The sequence below is a fragment of the Cyanistes caeruleus genome, chromosome 9 (genome assembly GCF_971803275.1).
Source record: "Cyanistes caeruleus chromosome 9, bCyaCae1.hap1.1, whole genome shotgun sequence".
NCBI lineage: Eukaryota > Metazoa > Chordata > Aves > Passeriformes > Paridae > Cyanistes > Cyanistes caeruleus.
This window is the reverse complement of record NC_141709.1, coordinates 15933429-15956109: the sequence shown is the minus strand read 5'-3', so window position 1 is coordinate 15956109 and position 22681 is coordinate 15933429. Positions and strand designations below refer to the sequence as shown.

General features: G+C 34.8%; 1 protein-coding gene across 8 annotated transcripts in view; it reads left to right on the top strand.

Annotated features, from left to right (window-relative positions):
• The window catches only part of AGL (amylo-alpha-1,6-glucosidase and 4-alpha-glucanotransferase), a 36321-nt gene that overhangs the window by 5150 nt on the left and 8490 nt on the right, over positions 1-22681 (top strand). For 5 of the 8 annotated variants that reach the window (XM_086841791.1, XM_086841790.1, XM_086841789.1 and 2 more), the window contains exons 4-27: positions 229-395; positions 846-1049; positions 5043-5224; positions 5435-5546; positions 5832-5952; positions 6128-6230; positions 6319-6416; positions 6995-7134; positions 8829-9016; positions 10583-10706; positions 11278-11441; positions 11977-12078; positions 12314-12466; positions 12547-12697; positions 13834-13958; positions 14070-14182; positions 14294-14428; positions 14950-15080; positions 15657-15793; positions 17230-17363; positions 18498-18673; positions 20345-20447; positions 21674-21899; positions 22291-22402. In XM_086841791.1, coding sequence (XP_086697917.1) covers positions 229-395; positions 846-1049; positions 5043-5224; positions 5435-5546; positions 5832-5952; positions 6128-6230; positions 6319-6416; positions 6995-7134; positions 8829-9016; positions 10583-10706; positions 11278-11441; positions 11977-12078; positions 12314-12466; positions 12547-12697; positions 13834-13958; positions 14070-14182; positions 14294-14428; positions 14950-15080; positions 15657-15793; positions 17230-17363; positions 18498-18673; positions 20345-20447; positions 21674-21899; positions 22291-22402 — 3401 coding nt within the window. Of the gene's footprint in view, positions 1-228; positions 396-845; positions 1050-5042; positions 5225-5434; positions 5547-5831; positions 5953-6127; positions 6231-6318; positions 6417-6994; positions 7135-8828; positions 9017-10089; positions 10214-10582; positions 10707-11277; positions 11442-11976; positions 12079-12313; positions 12467-12546; positions 12698-13833; positions 13959-14069; positions 14183-14293; positions 14429-14949; positions 15081-15656; positions 15794-17229; positions 17364-18497; positions 18674-20344; positions 20448-21673; positions 21900-22290; positions 22403-22681 lie in introns of all 8 variants that reach the window. The other 3 variants (XM_086841794.1, XM_086841793.1, XM_086841788.1) reach the window with 1 other exon arrangement.

Sequence of the window (22681 nt, the reverse complement as noted above, 5' to 3'; positions counted from 1 at the left end):
TTCCAGAGTTTTAAGCTCTGTGTCCCATTTTCATTCTTTTAGTAGAGAGATGATGCCTAAGAGATCAGCATTTCAGTGTTGACTATTTTCTTCATGTGTCATGCAGTCCTGTTCCCCCTCTCCCTCCAGCTACTGTGTTTCTGAAAACCTATGCTGTTTGAATTGTCTCTCTGAAACCGACAGGTACAATGGGTGTTCATTATACCAATGAAAATTATTTTTTCCTAGAAATGAAAAAAGTGGTGGAGGTTACATAGTTGTGGATCCCATTTTGCATGTTGGAGCTGATAATCATGTACTGCCTTTGGATTGTGTTACGCTCCAGACATACCTTGCTAAGTGTCTGGGACCATTTCATGAATGGGAAGATAGGCTTAAAGTGGCAAAAGAAACAGGTAATGTACATAACAGCTAATACACATATTCAAGGATCAAAGTTTTTGTTTTATGATCAGAACCCAAAGTTATGGAAGAGCTTCAGTATAAACAATTCATAGATTCTTTGTTGATGATATATTTTCTACTACATTCAATTTTGTTAACGTATTAAGTCAGTGAATTGGTTAAAGTATTGGCAGAGGTGCAAAAATTCAGCAATTTCCTAGTACGGGAAACCACTTATTGTATTGTTTTCATTTCAGATCGACTTGGAAGTTTGTATTACTGACAGGGTGTTTTTTAAAGCTTGTGTTCCATAGAATTTCAAGGGGAGGATCCAGATTCATTTACATTGGTTATTCCAAACAATAGCTCTGTTTACATAAGTGCAGTTTACTGTGCTTCTTTCAATTAACTTTGACTGACTTCTTTTTTTCTCATTAAATAAATGGATTTTTATTACATAGGTTACAACATGATTCATTTTACACCACTACAGAAGCTTGGACTATCTAGATCATGTTATTCATTGGCTGACCAGTTAGAAGTAAATCCTGAATTTTCAAACCATAATAAAAAGTGCACTTGGAGCGATATAGGAGCACTTGTGGAGAAATTGAAAAATGAATGGAATATGCTTTGCATCACAGATGTAGTCTACAATCATACTGGTATGATTTCCATGTGTTACTAACCAGATTGGTCCTATAATTATATTTAATTATTTCCCTTAATTTCTCCCTCTTGAACCCATTTTTTGTGGCTGTTTTAAACAATGTAGTTGTCTTTGTCTTTGAGTCTCTCAAATCCAGGACAACTCCTTGCAGTTATAACTGATACATCTCTGGAACAGGTATAAAAGAATTTAGTATTGCTACTGAAAGAGTGAGAAGAGCTCTTCTTAAAAAGAATTAATAATTTGTGTATCTGAATTTATACAGTATGTCTATCTTCATGATCTGTGGTATGCAGTTCCCATATATTTGAACAGAGTCTGTATTATGAATTGTTTGATGAGCATAAATTTACTACTCTCTTGTTAATCAGGGTATTATGCTTGCAGCTGCTTAGAAGTAACTGCTCTAATTTGGGTCTAACATGCAGACTAGAAACAGAGGGGCAAGAAGGTAGGATTAAGTAATGGGGAAAATGTTACAGCTCAGTCTGTGGAGAAAGAAAGAATAGACCTTTGTGTTTGGGGCAGGCTTTTTTTAAGCATAGATATGTTAATACATCAAAGTATTTTCTTAATTGTGTGAGGGACAGTGGATTTTCTTCTATGTGATTTGATGAAATTGTATTTTCATCAAATATGATGTATGAATGTGATTTAATTAAATTGTCCATACAATACTTAACAATCTGTAATTTTATTATTGGATAATAAGTTTTCCGTGTTTATACAGTAGTTGCTACTGCATACTGTAATCCTGAAGATCATAATTACCCTTCTTATAGCAGAGACTACAACATGGGGTTATGTAGATTGATGTCTTTTGAGGCTTAAAAATGCCTAAACATAAATAATTTGTAGATTTCAAGTTTTATTTGCTGTAGTTCTTTGGTGTTGACTGCTGCCACACATTCCTGTCAAGTCTGCCTGCAACAGTGCTTTCCCTGTCTGTTTGTTGAAAAGTTACTAATTATAGTTGTTTGCTCTGTGTTTGAGGGAATCAGGCTTTTAAACATCCTCCCAGTTCTGAATAAAAAATTTCTTACACTTTTCAACTGGAAGTCCAGTTTCTCTTACAGATGCTTGAGATCCTCTCATTTTTAGCAATATGTATTTGCATGCTATTAAAGAGAATGCTTTTTGATGGACAGAAAGATCTAACTATAGTATAAGATCTAACTATAATAATTACACACATTTGAGAAGCAAAATTTCATGTTATTTGGCTACATTTGTAGAAGGACTTTTTCAGGTTACATTTAGAGTTGAAGTAATCTTCATTGGGATGGATGACTCAACATTTGTACTATGGTAAAAAGATGTTCAGAGGTGCCTTCTAAGAGGATGGAAATAGTCAAATGACTGTGGTTCTTAGATCATTAAGCAAGGTATCCTTGATGGTTTTATTGCCTGTCATGACTCCTTACCTTACAGTGGTTGTATCTGTTGATAGTTTCTGCTTTCTAGTGGAGACCCTTGCATAAATATGGCAGTGCTTCCCCTTTGCCCTGTGGGAGGCAGGCAGCATCACCTGCAGGATGAAGCGTTAAGCTGAGATGTTTGGTGTTCTCTCTCTGGTGAAGCCCACACTGTGGGCACAGCAGGGAACAGTGGGAATCAGCTCTGGATCTCTGTGAGGCTCTAATGAAAGGCAGTGTCTGTAGCCCAACTTGAAAAGTGAAGTCATGCAATGATGTGAAATCTCTCTGAGCCTTTGGCATCTTCACAGGAGTATCACAGATAAACTTGCAAACCTTCTCTCGTAACTGGGTATATTCAAATAAGAAATATGTTCACATTTACTTTTCACCAGGAGACAAAAAAGCACAGTTGGAGTTTTTTTTCTTTTCTGAGTTTTCCATGGCTATAATAAATTGTATAAAGTAGTAAAAATAAAGTGAAGTAAATTATGTATTCCTTTTATTTTCACAAGAGGCTACCATTGTACAACTGCAATACAGCACTTGAGTAAATCTTACTTTCAAGCACTTAGTTGTATCAAGCACCACCTTTTCCCAAGAAATATTGGGAAAAATAAATCTTGGGTCATGAGCATCACAACTAAATATTAGGTTTGTGTTTAATTTATGTAAAAATGAGTTAGTCACTCAAGAAAATAATTTCAGATTTTTCTAAGAAGAATGTAATGAGTTTAAGAAAGTTTTCTGTAGTTCCTCATCTTGGTATTTCCTTATTCCTATACTTTATTCTATATACATGTTCTTTACTGTTTTCTTATTTCTTTCTTATTTTTCTTATTTCTTTCTTATTTTTTCCTTAGCTGTAGCAAATGTAATCACCAGTGATGTTTTGGATAATTTTTATTCTGCAGGATTAGATTTTTCTTGGTATTACATTGTGAATCACTGGATCTTACCTTCTGATCAGGAAACATCCTTCTGTTTTGTACCAGAATTAATGGAAAGCCTGTTGATTTTTTATTTTTTTTTTTAATACTAACCCCTTAGGTTTAAATTGTGTTGTCTTTTTAGAATTAATTGTATTTACTTATGAAATTCCTTTATAGTAAATTACAGTTCTTGTTAGAAGAACAGAACAAGCTGGTTTTGCTTTTTGGAAAAGAGTATTTTTCAGAAATCATAAGGGATAAAGAAGAAAAGAGTAGGAGGGAATAATCTGTTTGGCTTGGAATGGCATTTAACAGCCTAAGCTTAATATTGCCTTACATAACTTTAAAATATGGTGGATTTGGGGTAGGTTGTATTTAAATCATAAGGATTTTAATTTGCACAAATGGTTTGACCTTATAATGATGGGATTTTGCCATATCGTGAGATACAATGCAAAAGAAGAGCTGTTCACACTATAGACTGAGGTAGTACATTTTTTTCTCCTTTGACATTTTTGTTTTAACTTCTTTTGAACTAAGCAGACTTGGGATTTTAAGTGTTATTTGTTCTGCTGTAATTCTGGACACATTAGTGATTCTTCATGTTTTCAGTATAATAATTTGTTATATATTTTTTCATGTGTGAAGTACTACTTCTGGTTTTTTCAGCTTTACTGAAAACCTGTTGCTCTTAGACATTCTGTGAGGGTTTCTTTTTAGTTTTAGTTTTATAATTTAGTTTTTCAGTTCAAAATATTCATTCAGAAGAATACATGAAATTTATTCTCAATTAAACAGTGTTGCAAAAGAGTTGCCAAAATAGGAAGAAATTAATTACTGGATTTTTCTTCACTGTCATACCTCCAAAATCAAAATTCTGTGCCATGTATAATATTTAGCTGTACTCCTACATGCATGTTGTCTATATTAGAATACTACACCTGTGTTCTTGTGAAGGTTCCTTACCTTCTCTGAGTTAATTTTTAATGTTGAGCATGTCTTCTGGTGCTTGTTGATGCTGCAGGGGAAGCTTGGCAAATAGACACAGAGCGTAGTGTTTGGCCCAAATGAGTGTTCCATTTGCATGCACCAGACAGTGCACTCATCTTGCTGTGTAAGACTCAGTGATGTTGCTTCCTCCATCTCATTCTCTTTCTGTGGACACAAGTGTCACAGCTAATCCTTTCTTAAGTGCCCATTTAACTATATTTTGCATCAATTATTTTTTGGGTTTGTGCACTCTTCCTCTCTAGCTTTGTGTGGCATCTTGACAGGATGAATATTAAAAAATAAACAGGTTTATATTGTAAGTCTGGGATGTATGTTTGGCTCAACACTCAAAGAATATTAGTATCTTACGTTCAGTATTTAATGTATTTAAGTGTTTTAGAATTAGTGATACTATTGCATATTTTTATGTAACAGAAAGTTTTTCTGCAGTCTCTGCAGCTGACCAAAAATGTCAATCAGTAATAACATTTCTGCACAAGATAAGATTTTTCTGTTGAAATGTGAATGAACTGTATGTGCTATAGTACCTCAGCTTCTTGGTGTTAAGATGTTTGCAAAATACAGTGAAGAGTTCAGCTGATGTATTTACATTTTTGTTTGGGTTTCTTCCCCCTCCCTTTCTTCATTAAGCTACTAACAGTGAATGGCTCAGGATGCATCCAGAATGTGGCTATAACCTTGTAAATTCTCCTCACCTGAAGCCAGCTTGGATCCTGGACAGAGCTCTGTGGCATTTGACTGGCATGGTGGCTGATGGAAAGTGTATTGCCAAAGGGGTCCCTCCCTTGATTGAAAATGATCAGCACTTGAATGTAAGTGAATGTGGACTAAGTATAAGTTAATTAGCTGCATAAATAATTGAATTAACCTTTAATATTTCTAGGGTTGTGGAAATACACAAAAAATGGTGTATACCTTGCAGATACATTCAGTGAAATAAGCTCTTAGTCCCCTTTTCTTAAATGTTTCTTAATTATATTGACAAACAACTGTAGTAATTAATGCAATTTTTATTTTTATAGTGTTTACGTAAAATAATTTATGAAGATATTTATCCAAAAATTAAACTATGGGAATTTTTCCAAGTGGATGTTAACAAAGCTGTGCAGCAATTTAAAACCCTTCTAACTCAAGGTAAGGGAAGATTTTGCTGCTGAGGTATATGAGTTATATACTTACAGTTCAAGGGGCATAGGTAAATTTAACAGTTAGACAGAAAAACAGATAATGCTATTTTTTGCGACGTGAGACATCTGTTGTGCTGATTTAAGCATACAAGAATGCTTTGAGGAAAATCTTTAAAGACTTTGTACCCTTCATCCACCCACATCTTGGCTATGCTAGAATTATAGAAGTTGTATGTCTGTTAAATGTAATTCCTGTTTTTACTTTCAGTACTAATTTCTATGTTGTTCTCAGGCAAAATGGGCAATAAATCTGATCCAAATCAACATCTTCAAATACTTCAGGACCCTGATTATAGACGACTTGGCTGTACTGTAGATATGAACATAGCACTGGCAACATTCATACCACATAGGTACCGTGTTACTGATTACAAGTTAAAATCTAAGTGAAGCTAAATTTATAAAGCCAAAAAAACCAAATTATTTTCAATGAGGAAAAATTAATTTTTGATTCCTTTTTAGTAGTTTATCCTGCATATTTTGAAAATATTTTTTCTAATTGTTCTTTGCTTTTAATGTCCTCATAAGCAATGGACCAGCTGCAATAGAGGAATGTTGTAACTGGTTTCGCAAGAGGCTTGAGGAACTAAATGCTGAGCAATACAGACAAACTAGTCACCATCAAGAACAGGTATTGAAATTACTGTTTTAATGCTGAATTGTTTAAAATTGCAAATAAATGCAGACATTTCAGTAATGTATAATTCAATTACTTTCAGGCTGTCAATTGCCTTGTGGGGACTGTGGTTTATGAACGAATCGCTTGTAATGGTCCTAAGCTGGGACCTATCAGTAGAAAACATCCCTTGGTTACCAGGTATATATGTGTTTTCTTGTTTGTTGGAAACTATTATAATCTATCCAGGGAAAGCAAGTTCAAAGTTCAATAAAAGTATAGTTTTATATGTAGAAATATATGTTTTCTTTCACATGGACAAATGCCACTTAGCAAATTGACAGGGTTTTTTTAAGCAACAGCAGTAACTATTTCATAAACAAATGTGATCAGAAAGCATGAGACAATACTTAGAGCACATCAAAACCTTACATAGTGCAAATTGCTGTTGTAGGTGGAAGAGGAGTGGAACTAGAAAAGTTTACACCTTTCACGTTTTATGTACTTGATGCCACTCATATCTAAAGAGCTATGGCTTTAATCTTACATTACCAGCTGACACCAAGATAGTGTCAGCATCTGTTCTTGCTCCTTCAAAGCTTCCTTCAAAATAGAAAACTCCATAATTTATGCAAGTTGCTCTTTTTTATCTGTGTTATGTACAATCCAGTTCGTAGCAGATACTTTAATTTCAAAGACAATGAATTACAGTTTAGGTTCCGTATGTGTTTGGTGCTCATCTCTTTGTTTTCTCTTTTAATTGCCTGTCTGTTCCGTAGGTATTTTACATATCCATTCAAAGAGCTCACTGTAGAGGAAGAAGAAACTATGATACATCAGCCAGATAAAGCTTGTTATTTCATGGCTCATAATGGCTGGGTTATGGGAGATGATCCTCTTAGAAACTTTGCAGAACCGGGTTTGTAAAAGAAATTTGAATTCTTACAAACCATTTGATATTCTAGCCAAAGCAAAAAGGATTGTATTTAATCTGTCTTTTTTTCCAGATGTATTCTGTTGAAGTTGAAGAATAGCAGATACTAGGCTTATAGCACTTTAATTTCCCATTCACCATACAGATGAACTGTAAGAACTGGTATTTGAGGTACAGTTTTACAAGATTTGAGAGGGAAATTACCAGCTTTTTGCCACTGAAATGGGGATGTCCTGCCTCCCCACTTTTGTCATTGTCTTTGTTGCTTACTTTGTACTTTGTTCCAACACCAGTGCTTGTTGGCATTTCCATGAGACAATGACAGTGTGGCAGAAAAACTAATGCAATGAAAAGGTGAATAGTATTTTACTGCATTAGTGAGCAAAAACTGGATCCTTGAAAAGTCCACTGAGTGGCAGTCAGGCAGTCAAGAGATGACCCAGTTAATCCAAATTAAGTATGCAGATTACTTGTGAAGGTAAAATAGGGCATGAAATCACCATGCACTAAAATATTGCAGTCTAAGTCCTTTGGGGACAGTGTTGATATCCAATAAAAGCAAAAAAAGCTTGTGTTCAGAGTAGCCATTCACTTGGTAAACTAAATGAAACAAAGGCCAGTTTAATTGTAATTAAAAACAGTTTGAAAGTTTGAGTCTGCTTTACAGGTTAATGTGATCATACTCCAGAGTGATCTACAGTTAGCATTTAATTTATGCAAATTAATCTACACCCCTTTCACTAAATTTTATTTACTTTTATTCTCCTTCTCAAGGATTGAGATAATGTGTTTCAAGAGTGTTTTTGCTCAGTTGCCTTCAGATTACTGCCCTTTCCTCTAGGCAGACTTTTGTATGCTTTATTCCTCTCAGTCACTGGCTTTAGTTAGCATTCTTAATTTCCATGACTGAGGTTTCTCTTGTAACTCAGCTAAAGATTTTTGAGTGCTTTATATTTGTGTTATGCCTTTGTTTTATGCCACACATTATTTCAGCTGAGAGCAAAATGTGAAACTGTGGTACAGAAAGGCACAATAAAGGAATTCCAAAACAAATGCAGCCAGTTCTCTAAATTATCCTTTGAAAAAATCACAGCGTACATCCAAAGAAGCACAGTTTTTTCTCTCCATCTGGCTGTGCTGCTGTTAGTGAAGAAGGTTGGCTGTGCTTACGTGAATGTTTTGGGAATTTGTGGTAATTTACAGTGCATGTTTTTTACTTCCTGGCTTTAGAAATCCATCGTAGTCTGCTGTTAAAAGAGGAGAAAATTGTAAATTCTTGCTGTGACAGATTATGATAACACAGTGAGATTCTTTCTTGAATTTGGCCAGTGTGAAAAACAAAACTACTAATTTTGTTCATTTGTTTGATGCTTTTTTCTTTTTCTGAAGTACAGTTTTTATACTAGTTTGAAGAATTAAAACAAGTTTTATTTCAATCTGAAGAATTCTTTCAGTATCACTATAGAAGCTAAATATTCCCATGGAAAAGTGTGAAGTTGTACATCAGTGTAGTGTATATAGATTTTTGAGTTGATGCAAACAGTAAAAATTCTAACAAAAAACATTACAGATTTTTTTCTGCTCTCCAGTAGTAGAAAATAAAATGCCACATTTTCATTGTGGTGCACATTCTATACTATATGTGTATACATAATAAAGTGAATTCATTTCCTTTACAGGCTCAAATGTGTACTTGAGAAGAGAGCTCATTTGTTGGGGAGACAGTGTGAAACTGCGTTATGGTAATAAACCTGAAGACTGCCCATACCTCTGGGCACATATGAAAAAATATACTGAAATCACTGCAAAATATTTCCATGGTGTTCGCCTGGACAACTGTCACTCAACGCCTATTCATGTAGCTGAGGTACGCCAAATTAAGCATGTTTATTATAAAGCAGCTTCCTGTCTGTGGAATAGATCCTGCAGATTTCACAGCAACAGTGCAGGAGTTAGGTGGCAGAGTTCAGGTGGGAATGAATCCTCCTCATAGCATAAAAGCAAGTTTTCTTGTCTGGTGATGTTCAGAGATGGTTTCAGCTATGTTAAATAGCAGAGTGGAGTAGCTATTGTATCTTTTACTTCTCTGCTTTAGCTGAAATACTGTGGATGTGGATGGGTCTGGCTGACTTTTCTCTCACTGAGCTGTGGACCTAGTGCAATGACTGCCAGTATCCAGTATGTCAGTTTGAGCTGGAGTCATTGCCAAGACTTGATTGGAAGTCTGACTGGTTTATTTTTTTGCCACCTATGTCTTGCTATTGCCAAATTAAGCAGGAAGTGGTTCACTTCACAGTATTTAAAAAGTTGTAATGAACTCCTGCAAAAAGTTTAGTCTGGCAGGTGTATTGCTAAGACTAGTGCTTCTTGTTTTCCATGTAGCTGACTAGATCCAGAAGTTGTACTTGCTTAGTAAATTAACTTTAAATAGGTTTGGAGTAGTACAGCTTGTAAGCATGTAGTCTTAACTTTGTTACAGAGCTTACATAAATCTATGAAGAGCTCTCTAAAACAAATTGATTTGCTCACAGAAATTGTAAGTAGTTCTTAAATGCAGCCGTTTCAAAAATTCTGCCATTCTTTTGTTTAGTGTTACTATTTTTGGAATGGTAACTGCAAAGGCTTAAACTGAAGTGCTGCTCAGGTTTCTTAGATCAAGATCTTAGATCTTACCCAACCTTTGCTCTTGAATTTTGAGCTAAGATTTTGTTTTGAAACAAGGTAGCTTAAAGTCTGCAGAAAATTTCCTAGAATTACTCAATCCATAAGTAACATCTGTAAAATATAACCATGGTTTTCTGAAACTTAAATGTTATCAATATTTTTAATGTGCTGCGTATATGAATGAATCATTTCTGTTCTGTTAACATTCATGTTAATGTTTGTGTATACATAGCTGACAATGGATGTCTTGCATTAAAAATATATTATGATCTATAGGAGATGCTAGCAACAGCCAGATCAGTCAGACCTAATCTTTATGTGATAGCTGAACTCTTCACGGGCAGTGAGTACATTGACAATGTTTTTGTCAACCGCCTGGGAATTACCAGCCTGATTAGAGGTACAATAAGCAGATGAAAATTATGTAGGATTTTCGTGTATGGTTTGGAGTTTTAAATGTGAAACTAACATTGGTATGCTTTTTTATTTTTCTTACATATTCATGTTCTTTGCTTATGCGATTACCTTTTCTTCTTTGTGTTCCATTTAACTTCTCCTGTGTTGTATGCTAATTCTTGGTTTTGCTTATGTTATGTTATGTGTGTCCTCTTCTATGTAACAACTTGTTTTGTTTCTTAATTTTGGCTTTCTGTTTATCTTTGCTGCATGGCATTTTCCTATTGTCCAATCCCTGCCTAGCTTTGAAACTTGTCCTTTTTTGTATCTACCTTTCCCCTTTCTGTGGCTTTTTTGGCTGTGCTTTTTGCAGTACATGCTGGACACAGCTAGAAAATTGCGAGCCGATTTGTATGTAGTGGCTGAACTGTTCACAGGAAATGAGGAGCTGGACAATATCTTTGTGAATAGGCTGGGCATTACCTCCTTAATAAGAGGTAGGCTTGCTGCGTGTGTGGTCTCTTTCCAACGAGAGATTATAGATGACATGCTTTTTCCAAGAAAAAGTTTTCTACTGGATTATGCACTTTAAATTTCATACTCCATATAATCAGAAGTACAGGTTCTGTATTGTGACTTTTTTGATACTTGGCAAAAAATACAGTACTAGCCATAAAATAAGAGAAGACCTCCTTTGTTAGTTTACAGAAGGTTAAATATTTCCACTCTTGGTGTAGTGAAGGAAAAAGGAGTTGTAGCACAGTTCTGCTATGTAAGTCCTGCATCATGTCTGATTTTTGTTGCATGAGTTTTTTAAAGCCTGTGAGAAATGTTTTGATCTCTGCTTTTTGATCTTTTTTTTCCAATAGCATTCTCTTTCTTAATATATTGTAGTAAATGGAGTATTCCAAGGCTGTGTTTCCGCACTAGAGAATATAGCTGTATGTGTTTGATTTTATGATTGAACACACCAAAATGACAGCTTCTAAATGCCACATTTAACATCTTTGTGTGCTGTCCTGTGTGGTAGTTATTGTTATGCAAATACTTAGGTATTCTGTTCTTTAGAGGCCATGACTGCCTACAATAGCCATGAAGAGGGGAGGTTGGTCTATCGGTTTGGAGGCGAGCCTGTGGGATCTTTTGTTCAGCCACGTTTGAGGCCTTTGATGCCAGCTATTGCTCATGCCCTGTTCATGGATATTACACATGATAACGAATGTCCAATTCAGGTGAGCACCTAATAAAAAAAAAATATTTACCTTTAATGTTTTCTGAAGTAATACTTCTGAACTGTGGGAGGGCTTGATGCAATCTGGATATCCTGAACAATATTTAGAACAAATGCAATTCAGTTTAAGCTTTCATGCACAGAAAAAAAAATTTGTAACAATAGCCTCTGACATGCAAGATTTTGTCTTTTAAGGGGAGAAGTATATGAAGTTAGTAATTAAGCTGGTTTGAGTATTTCTTCCAGCTGCTGTAGATGGTTCTGTTTCTGCTTGTTGACCTGTTCTCCTGAGCTTGTTTACAGGCAGGAATGAGAGAGTGGTGGGCAGGGAGTGCTTCTTTTGATGATTATTTTGAAGTGGCTTTTCATAGTTCATTCATAAAAAATTTCTCTAATAATTGTATTGTAATTGAGGAGATGATGACCATGGGATTAGCACTTCCTTTGTTAAATTGAGTGTATCTTCTATATGCTGAATTGGGAGGATTGCATTTTCTTGGTTTCACTATTTATTACCTATGTATCTTCTTATGCAGCACCGATCGGCATATGATGCTCTTCCCAGTGCCATGATTGTTTCCATGGCATGCTGTGCTACAGGAAGTACTAAAGGCTATGATGAGCTAGTACCACACCAGGTATGTGTTTCCAGTTCAACTCCGAAGCTACCTTTAAAAATACCTGTCTTTCTCATCCTAGAACACATATTTGAATGTTGTTTTTTTGAAATTCCAGGCAGTTTGCCGTCTGGCATTACTTCAGATTGTCCAGCTTCATATGAAATTTGAATTTATTATACAGTTCAGACCTCAAGGTGTGGTAGTTTTTATTTCTTAGAGTAGTTCATATTTGCTTAAATTTTATTTTTTACAGATCTCTGTAGTATCTGAAGAGAGGTTTTATGCAAAATGGAATCCAGCAGCACATCTGACCTCTGGTGAAGTTAATTTCCAAACAGGAATTCTAGCAGGAAGGCTGGCAATAAACAGACTGCATCAGGAGCTGGGTGCTAAAGGCTTTAATCAGGCAAGAAGTTAGGGTAACAGTGCAATTTCTTCATATGTGTGCTCTGAATGAGCACAGTTGCCATGTTATGTCTTTTGTAGGTGTATGTAGATCAAGTTGATGAAGATATAGTTGCAGTGACAAGACACTGCCCTAACACACACCAGTCTGTTGTGGCTGTGTGTCGAACTGCCTTCAGGGATCCTAAGACTTGTTTCTACAGTAAAGAAGTGCCTGAAATGTGTATCCCAGGTAAACAGACTTCTTTCCAAGAGCTGTTGTCATGTACAAAAATTTAAAATTATTCATGCTTTTTAACTTCAAGCGCATGCACACAAAATCCATATGAGAACTTTTAGTATATAATGCCCCTATTATATGTACGAACATGTATGTCCCAAAAGTGGTTAAAGAGCCAGTAACAGACTTGTAGTGCTTAGGGTTTTCAGAAACATTCCTGTTGAGTATAGTCCTGCTGCAAGCTCCCCTTGAGGGTTTGTATGGGGGGGGTGTTACGGTCTTCTTTTGTGAGCTAATAATAGTTAATAGTGAGAGCTTATTTGTACAGAGTTGGGGGGATTACTGTTTATTCTGTTGTACTGAGGAGAGAGGCTAAAATTTTATCCTATCTGTTGATTCCATTTCTGTTCAGCTTTCAAATATATATAGCTATTTTGTGGCTTGAAAATACATCTTGATAAGAACTCTATTGAATAAGTTAAAGACAATATGTATGCAGTATATACATAATTAATTATGCCGAGTATTTACTGTACTTAAAAGAACCAAAGTATAATGATTTCCGTGCATTACTTGGAAATGTTTCTGAAGAGAAGCTTTCCAAACTGGCTTTTTAAATATACTCAGTTCTTTGAGTGCATGTGTGGGCTTGATTTTAAAATCAGTTCCATTATATTTTAAGATATTTACAAAACCTGTATACCCTATGTCTGTAAATTATTTAAAGGGTAGAGAAAATTAAAATTTGTATATTAATAATAAATTGTTACCCTTTGAAGATAAACCATCTGTAGCTGTAGTTGGAGAGCAATCTAGCATAGTCTCCTAAAAGGTAATAGGGAAACTAAGAAGGCTGATGACCAGTAGAGACAGGTTGTTATTCTCTCATCATCTGGTTTTATGATTAATTTATTAAAAAAATAATGAAAATTGCCATTTTAAATACAGTACAGCATATGAGTGTGTAATTAATATTTATAGATATTTAAAATCCCTGCCATGTGTTTCTGTTCCTCTGCTGTACAACAGAGACTTATACATTGAATATTCAGCTTTTAAATTTTAGCTTCTGTTTCATTATTTTGAAATAATCACTTTTTTTCATTTCAAATATCCTAAGAGCTGCAACACGGTTTAACTTTTTCTAGGAAAAATAGATGAAGTAGTACTTGAGGCAAGGACAATTGAGAGAAGTGCTAGTCCTTACAAAAAAGATCTGCATTTTATAAATGGATTGCCTAATTTTACAGTGGAACTCAGAGAGCATATCCAGGTAATTAGCTTCCTTCACCTATGTTCTGATGTAATAATTTTAATTTTTTTATATTTTATATTAGAAAAAGCGACAGTGAATTTCAGTTGCAAATATGTTTTCTTTTTTAAGATAAAGGACAGTAAAATCATAAAGCAAGCTGGAACTGCTATAAAAGGGCCAAATGAATTTGTTCAAGAAATAGAATTTGAAAGATTAACACCAGGAAGTGTAATAGTATTCAGGTACGTTATAGTAATTGCCGTATGGCTGTGTAAGTTTGAAAAGAAATATGAGCCTGGAGAATAGTTCTTCTAAGTGCTTTATTTCTATAAGATATACATTCTTATTTACAGAGTTAGTCTGGACCCAAAGGCACAAGAGGCTGTGGGGATACTCCGCAATCATTTGATCCAGTTCAGCGCTCATTTTAAATCCGGAAGTCTTCCTGATGATCACTCGGCACCAATATTAAAAACACCATTTTCTTCGTAAGTATTCTTTAGGTTTCTGACATAGAACCAAGAGAGCTACTAGGGGAGCAAAGGATATTATGTACATGTACTGAGGGTTGTTGAATTTTGGTGGTGGTGATACAGATGGGTTTGAATTGTCAGAGTGCTATGAAAACTCAGAGATCTTCACGTATGTATAATACTAAGTGGGGTTAATACTGAAAAACTTCCCAGTTTCTGTAAGTTGCTGCCTAAAGTATACTTTCCAACATGGTCTGCATCTTAGTGTTGGGGTGTGATTGTTTGGGTATGATTTTGTATTTAATACAGATCTAAATAATAATGTTTCTAAATTATCACTGAAACATCCGAGAACATCTTGGAACACCCAAAAAATCAGGCTCCTAATTTCCAAGATGAAGTGTTGAGAGAACTGTATATATTTTGGTGATTTAATGTAAGTCTGAAATGAGAATTGTTTGTGAAATCCTTTCCCTGTTTCCCTACTGATGTTATTTTGCGGTTTTTTGGGGTTTTTTTCTCCCCTGTTTTTTCAGAATTGCATCTAAACTAACTTTGGCTGAACTAAATCAAGTGCTGTATAGATGTGAGGCAGAAGAACAGGAAGATGGTGGAGGCTGTTACAACATACCAAACTGGTCCCCCCTAAAGTATGCAGGCCTCCAAGGTAATAGTTTCAGCATTATTTTTTCTGTTAAGTAAAAATAGTAAATAAGAGCTGCTCGATCTGGATCACATCATAATGCTATTGTATTGCTGCTGCCATTGTTTGGTAAAAAAGGTAATTTTTTTTTCTACTTGGCTGTGCTACTAATTGGTGTTGTACCCAGGAAATCTTATACTAGAACAAAACCCCTCTCTCTCAGTGCTTTGAAACTTAACACTGTACCCCAGGATGTGTTTTAACACCATTGCCTGGACTTTTAGAGTAGAAGGAAAACAAATATACTCCCAGTGAAAAGTTGCATTAATTTAACCTGAGGCGTTACTAGATTACTGAGGAGTGCAAGTCATTTATCACACATACAAATTCCATCATGCTGGTTATTTGCAATAATTTTCATAAGTCTCTAGGATCTATGCAGAGGAAACTGGAATTGGGTTGTAGTTTAACTTGTTATGCAGGTGGAGAGGAGCAATCTAGTTAAAGCATCTGTTGCTGTGTACCTTTTCCTTCTGAACTGTAATTGCTGTTTGTGATAATGGTGTGTCTTTTAATACAGAGTTGGGTTTATATCTTCAGGGTTAATGTCAGTGATGGCAGACATTAGACCAAAGAATGATTTGGGTCATCCATTTTGTGATAATTTAAGATCTGGAGACTGGATGATTGATTATGTCAGTAATCGTCTGATTTCGCGTGCTGGAGCCTGTGCAGAAGTGAGTAAAAATACTTATTTGGTAACTTTGGGGTTTTAAATTGCTAGTTTGTTTCATTTTCAATTACTGATATATTTTGTTTAATTCAGACTAATATTTCTTCCCTCAAACCTATTAAAGAATAGATTGCAAAAGGGAAATGAAAAATGTGAAGGGCATGGAGATATTGTTAGCTCTTGCGTGAAGGCTTGCAGGGGTCCCTCCCTGTTTTACTTTTCCTCAAATAAAAAATGAAATTACCGATACTTTTTTTCCTTAGGTTTGGGGGTGGTTTTTTTGGGATAGTTTGTTCTTTAAGTACTTTCAAGATGGTGCCTAAATACTAATGCATACATGAGTATGATAGTTACAGTCAGCCAAGCACTGGAAAGACAGGAATTTCTGCAATTCAAAGTTGGTTTATAGCTGCATTCCAGTGCGGTCCTTTTCTTTGACATAGTTTATTTTCCTACATGCAAACTGCTTTATTTATTTCACAAAACCTGATTTTTGTAACTTGCCTAAAAATACAATAATAAGGGCTTTAATATTCTTACTTTGTTTAATTCCTGAAGTCAAGTCTAGTAATACAAAGCAAAAGCACAGATAAAAAAGTCTAATGTACTGAGGCAAATGCTGAATTTGACCCAAGAAACAGAGCTTTTCTAGAAAACAAGTTAGTCTAATACTTGCCACATTTACTACTCATCAAAGACTACTGCTTTTTTTCCTATGTATTTTTGAGTCCTTAATTTGTAATGTCTCATTCAAATACTTAAGTCATTTGAAACTAAACTTTATAATTTTGCTGTTAGTATAGTCTCATTATGTGATATTTTGACAGGTGCATTCTTTATCTGCAGGGCTTAAATCTTTAAGTGATTTGCTAGAGTTGTCATTATGTTATCTAGCAGGATTAGAAGATAAGAAAAATAATTTCCAGATGTCAGATGTTTCCCAATGATGTAAGGATGTGAAGCTGTAGAATCCTGAGTCAAACACACACACCTGCAGTCATATTGCCAAGTGACTCTACATAATTAAGCTCTGATAACTTTTTATTCCTGGTCTTAAGCTTTATCTCTTCAGTCTTGTTTTTTTAGCAATGTGAAACTTCCTTCTTATGCTTAGATTATAGTGATGCCTTTTGAGTTGTGAGTTTTCCTTGTTACTTAATTTTAATAAAAATTTCATGGTAGTTCATTTTTCAACTGTAAGTCTAGCAAAATGTAGTCTCCTTCTATACTTCACATTTTGGCCTATTTAATATAGATGCAATACACATTTTTGTCTAGTACTCTTCTTAGAGTTCATGTCTTTTAGCTGAATATTTGGAGCAGAAGAGTACAGCATAACTGGAGTGTAATACATATCCAAAACTGTAACAAAATGGATCCTGAAAGCACTGGCTTTTGAAATTCGATGGATCGAGTTCTAATTCTGTTGTATGTTAATAGGTTGGTAAATGGTTGAGGGCCATGTTTGTCTACCTAAAGAGAATTCCACGTTACCTCATCCCATGTTACTTTGATGCCATATTAGTGGGAGCATACACAACGCTTCTGGATGTAGGATGGCATCAGATGTCGAGGTATGCTTGGCCTTTTTATCAAAACTATAAAGGCATTTGTATATACCAGAACCTTTTATGGTTTATCTGCTGGAGAATGTAATTTGAATATTTTCATACTCCTCTAATGTGAAAGGGTACAATTGGTAGAGAATTATCAAGTCCATCTTCTAACAGTGGTGGTTTGGAAGACTGAGAGTTCAGACACATATACAGGGTTTCAATTTATAACCATGGTTGTCATTGTGCAGTGGAGGAGGAAACCCAAAGCCAGCATCTTTTTTACGAGTCTTTAGAAGCTTTTTTTTTTTCTGGCTGTAACTGCAATGATTCCTTAAAGTTCAGGTAACTAAGAAAAATCCCCAATTGTATTTGATGCTGATGCTTTGTTCAACACTTCTCTACAATGATGCTTTGTTCAAAACTTCTCCATTATTACTCCCCATTATATGAGCAGTCTGCTTACTTTTTGAAACAACTGTTTCATCTTCAGAGTCTGCTTCTTTTTTCTTGCAAAGGAAAGGGAGATGCATTTCATGGAGGTTTTATTCTAGCTATGAATATGCTGACCAAGTGGATATCTTGTGTAAAAACAGGGAAATTAAAATGGGAATAGAATTTGGTATGGCTGTGAAATCATGGAGCGTAATATATTTTATGAAAAAATGCTTAGAGAATGGAGATCAACTATTTCAAGCAATGCCTTTAACAGACTTTTTGATTTGCAAATTTTGGATATATATGTAAAAATATGGTCTTTAAAAATACTGACTAGTTTTGACAAACTTTTATTCATAATAAAATATTTATTATATTTTTGAAATTTTAGGTCTGCGTATAGGCATTAACTAAACCAAAACAACTTTTTTTTACTTTTTTCTAGAAATATATATTATAAACACTTCCACTGGCATTAATCAATTGAGATTTGACTCCTAATGTTGGGCACCCATTTCAGGAAAATGAGTGATTTACAAATTGAATCTTAGATAAAAAATCAGTTAATGAAAAATGCTAGTATTAATTCATTGCTAGTTTTTTATATTTCTTATATGTAATGCTTGTCATAGCCTTCTGTTAATGAAAAAAGGTACATTTTATAGACTTCTATTGTTGAATGCAAAGTTATTTTAATTTAATTGTTTTGAATTACAGCTTTGTGCAAAATGGATCAATGTTTGTTAAACACCTTTCCTTGGGTTCAATCCAGTTATGTGGGATAGGAAAATACTCTTGTCTGCCAGATCTGTCTCCTTCCTTACATGACGTTCCCTATAGGCTGAATGAGATTACAAATCAGAAAGAGCAATGTTGTGTTTCCTTGGCAGCTGGTAAGTGAGAACAACCTTTAAAAAAAAGAAGTCTTCCAAAGCAGTTAAACTGGTTTTAGTAACTATATTGAATTTTTCTGCATCATGTTTGAGAGCCATATGTCAGAAACTGTATAAGATGCAGCACTTTCACTCACTTTTCCCTTGTGTTTAAAGTCAAAATTTCCTCATGTTGAAAGTTTGGGGATTTTCTCTAGTAGTACTCATGGAGTTTGGTAGGGAGATGCTTTATTTTGAGACTTTTGAGACTTTTTTTCTATATTTGTTGTTACCATATATAGAGGTCTACAAATATGTTTTCCAGAAGACTTGCTTGAAATGAGTATACTTATCATAAGGGGTTTTAGTTTATCTTTTATAAATGTGAGTTTAAAAAGTGAATTGTAATGGAGTAACAAGAGTAAATTTATGCTTTGCAAGTTCTCAGAAGGAACCATTAGCAGACCACAACTCCTGATCTGAAACTGTCTCCAAAGGGAAAGAGCTTAAAAGCAGTCAGCAAGTAGCATTTATACCTCCAAATGTTCTGCCAGCATCTGGCAGTCTTCCTATGAGCATTTGCCTATGTCCAAAGTATTATCTTCTGTGGCTTAGAATTAATTTGTTTTGGTTCTGAGTTCACTCATTCCTTTTCCGAAGCCATGGAAACTTTTAAATATCCACAGATGCAGTGGCATCTCTGAGTGGAGTGCTTTTCTTCTTTTTGCCATTACTCTTACCTAAGTTTATTGCTTTTAGTTTCTGGATTTTAATAGCATTCCATTTGCCTGCTTTAGTGTTACCTGGATGCACAGAGGCACAGTATTCCCTTAAGCTGGTCATAAAGATTAACTATACTGACGGGTTTGGTTTTAAATATTCCGTTCACATACTCACTGGTAGTTGTGCCTGAGATTTTTAAATTCTACACAGACTGTCATTCTCAAGTGCTGCTGCCATGTACTATAAATTTGCAGAGATGTGGAGGCCATATTTGAGAATTAGCAAATACTTTGTTAAAGTAAGTGATAAAAAGTGAAATGTTGTTCTGTCAAGCAAGCAGAAGAGACTTCTGGTTTGGAACCTTACCATGTTCTGTTACCATTTCTGTTTAATAGATCATAAAAGGAAACAAATGGAAGAAAAGTATGGACCTTACTGTTTTAATTATTAGAACTTATCAGAATCATTCCTAAAGCTACATGTTAGAATGTCTGCAGTAAAATGTATAGTTCTATAGGCAGCTGGAAAAGAGAAGCAGGATGTCTTTCAGTGTCTGAGAACAAGTCTCATCCTCTTTATGCTGCTGAGATGCCACAACTCATACATAAACTCTTACCAACAAAGTGTTACAGTCTTGTCAGAGTTCTGATTTTTTGGTTAGTTTTTTGTTTCTTTTAATTAACCTTTTTTTTAAGTTGCCAAGTGATTTAATAAAACTTTAAATGTTATTGTTCCTAGTATGAGAAACGGTTTCATGTGATCTTGAAATTCTAGAAGATGTTGTTCTTGAATAGGGTGTATTTAATTCTATCAAGAACTTGGTATAGGAGATTGTTCATCTAATTAATTGATACAGCAGAAATCTCCAAGCACACATGTATAAAATAACCAGGCATAAAAAATTTATCCTCATTTATAAGTTTTTCTTAGATTACAATATTTCAAATAAACAATGATTTTTCTCTTCAGGTTTACCTCACTTTTCTTCTGGAATTTTTCGTTCGTGGGGAAGGGATACTTTTATTGCACTAAGAGGTCTACTGTTAGTTACTGGGCGCTATCTAGAAGCAAGGTAAGACTGGCCTAGCCTTGTTCTTCTTGGCTTTGTAGGCAGTTAGGAGAAAGCAATGCTCTCAAAACCTGAGCTGATGCACAAGCTCTTAGAAAAAGTTGATGTGCAGTGTAAAACTTTAATGGCACTAGACATATTTGGGAGCTTCCTCTAAGGGGGATTAAAAATACTACTCAAATACTCTTTTGCTTTCTTAGCACTGATACAAAGTTGGTGTTCTGTAGAGATAAGATAGATTTAACCCCAGCAATGCTACTGTTTGACTTTGGACAAAGTGATTGTTTCAGTAATACTTGCATCATTGTTTCTGAGCAATAATTTCAGAATTATTTATGTAAAAATTTGAAGTATCAAAAGAGAATACAGTTTTAATCAGAAAGGCATGAATGCAGGTCTGTCATGGGTTTTTTTGTAACTGCTAGTATTTGTTTGTTGATACTAGAAATCAGCTAATTTTGCATTGCAATCTGGTAGCTGTAAATATTTAACCTGACATGAGCCATACATAAGGCAGATGAATTTGATATTTTGATGAACATTAATTTGAATGGAGCTTAACACATAATAGAAACATAAAAATTATTGACGTAAATCAGCATGTATTTATGCTGTTATACATTTGGCCAACTGTTAGCTTTCTCATGCAGAGAGATCTGCAGTCAACTAGAATGTGTATTTTGCCTTTTAAAGCTAGTTGGAATCCGTGTTTTCTGCAAGGTATGCGCAACGGTTCTCAAATGAAACTTCTCATAACCTCAGTTGCTGTCACCTCTCTGTATTTTAATAGGAATTTCCCATCTACTCCTGCCCTCCGTCCCCATTCCACCCCACCCATCAGAATGGATACCAGGGTAATCATATACAAGGTCAATAACAACCTTCCCTGTGACCTCAGTGGGATTATATATATTAGGATCTATATCACTACATATTAAAAAGCAGATTATCTTGTCCATATGAATAGATGATGAATGTTTTGTACAAACTGATTTAAATGTATTCATATTGAGGAATTTGTTATGGAATGGGTGGTTTTTTATTGCAAAAGAAGTTCATGCTAAGTTGAGTAATTTGTAGCTTTCAACAGCAAACTTTTGTCATCTATCTTTAAAATCCTGTTTGTCTTCTTGTTATTAATGTAACCCTATGTGCTTTGTGCTTGATACTTGGTCCAGTAATGGCCTTGAAGGCAACTTAGTCAAGACTGCGATTTTCTTTTCTTCTAGAAACATCATTTTAGCATTTGCTGGGACTTTAAGACATGGTCTCATTCCCAATCTGCTCGGTGGGGGGACACATGCCAGATACAACTGTCGTGATGCTGTGTGGTGGTGGCTTCAGTGTATCCAGGAGTACTGTAAAATTGTTCCCAATGGATTAGACATTCTCAGGTGTCCTGTTTCTAGGATGTACCCAAGAGATGACTCTTCTCCTCAGCCTGCAGGCACTGTGGTAAAAATTCTTCTAATTTAACAAAACTGTTATGTTTTAATCAAAGGATGTAATCTTTTTCTAGCTACAAGAACCTGTTTCTATCTCTTTATGGTGAAATTTGATTATAGCAGGAGAATTCCATGTTTTAGGCACTTCTTGCATCACCAAGTGCAAGGAAGAAAAAAAATTTCATCCATTTCTAAACCTTTTTGTTGCTTTTTGTCTTGAAAAGAATGTTTATATGAGAAGTTGTATACAATGTATTGCCAATGCCAAGGATGCTACTTGAAAATGTTTGATGGTTTGGGAGTTTTTTTGGAATATCATATAAACTAGAGATTTAAGAAATGCTTCCTACTCATTTTTCACCTTGCCTTTCACATGTCATCCAAACATGTAACAAATCTAGGATCAGCCACTTTATGAAGTAATACAGGAAACAATGCAACGACATATGGAAGGCATAAATTTCCGAGAAAGAAATGCTGGTCCTCAGATTGATGAAAAAATGAGAGACGAAGGTAAATACACAGAATACTTGTTGTGTAAAACAGAAGTTGATGAGTATATTTTGTATTCCCTTTTTGTCTTATTTTGTCTTTCTACTGATCATGTTTTTTAAAATAAAATTATATTTATTGTAATAAAAACTATATTACTTTATGTACATGTAATATTTTTGGAATGCCTAAATAATAGTTTATTGTTAGCAACTGGTTATATGTTATGGTGCAAGTTATCTTTAAAATTTCACTTAAAGTACAGTTTCCTTCAGAAACCTACCTCAGGTCTTGTTGGAA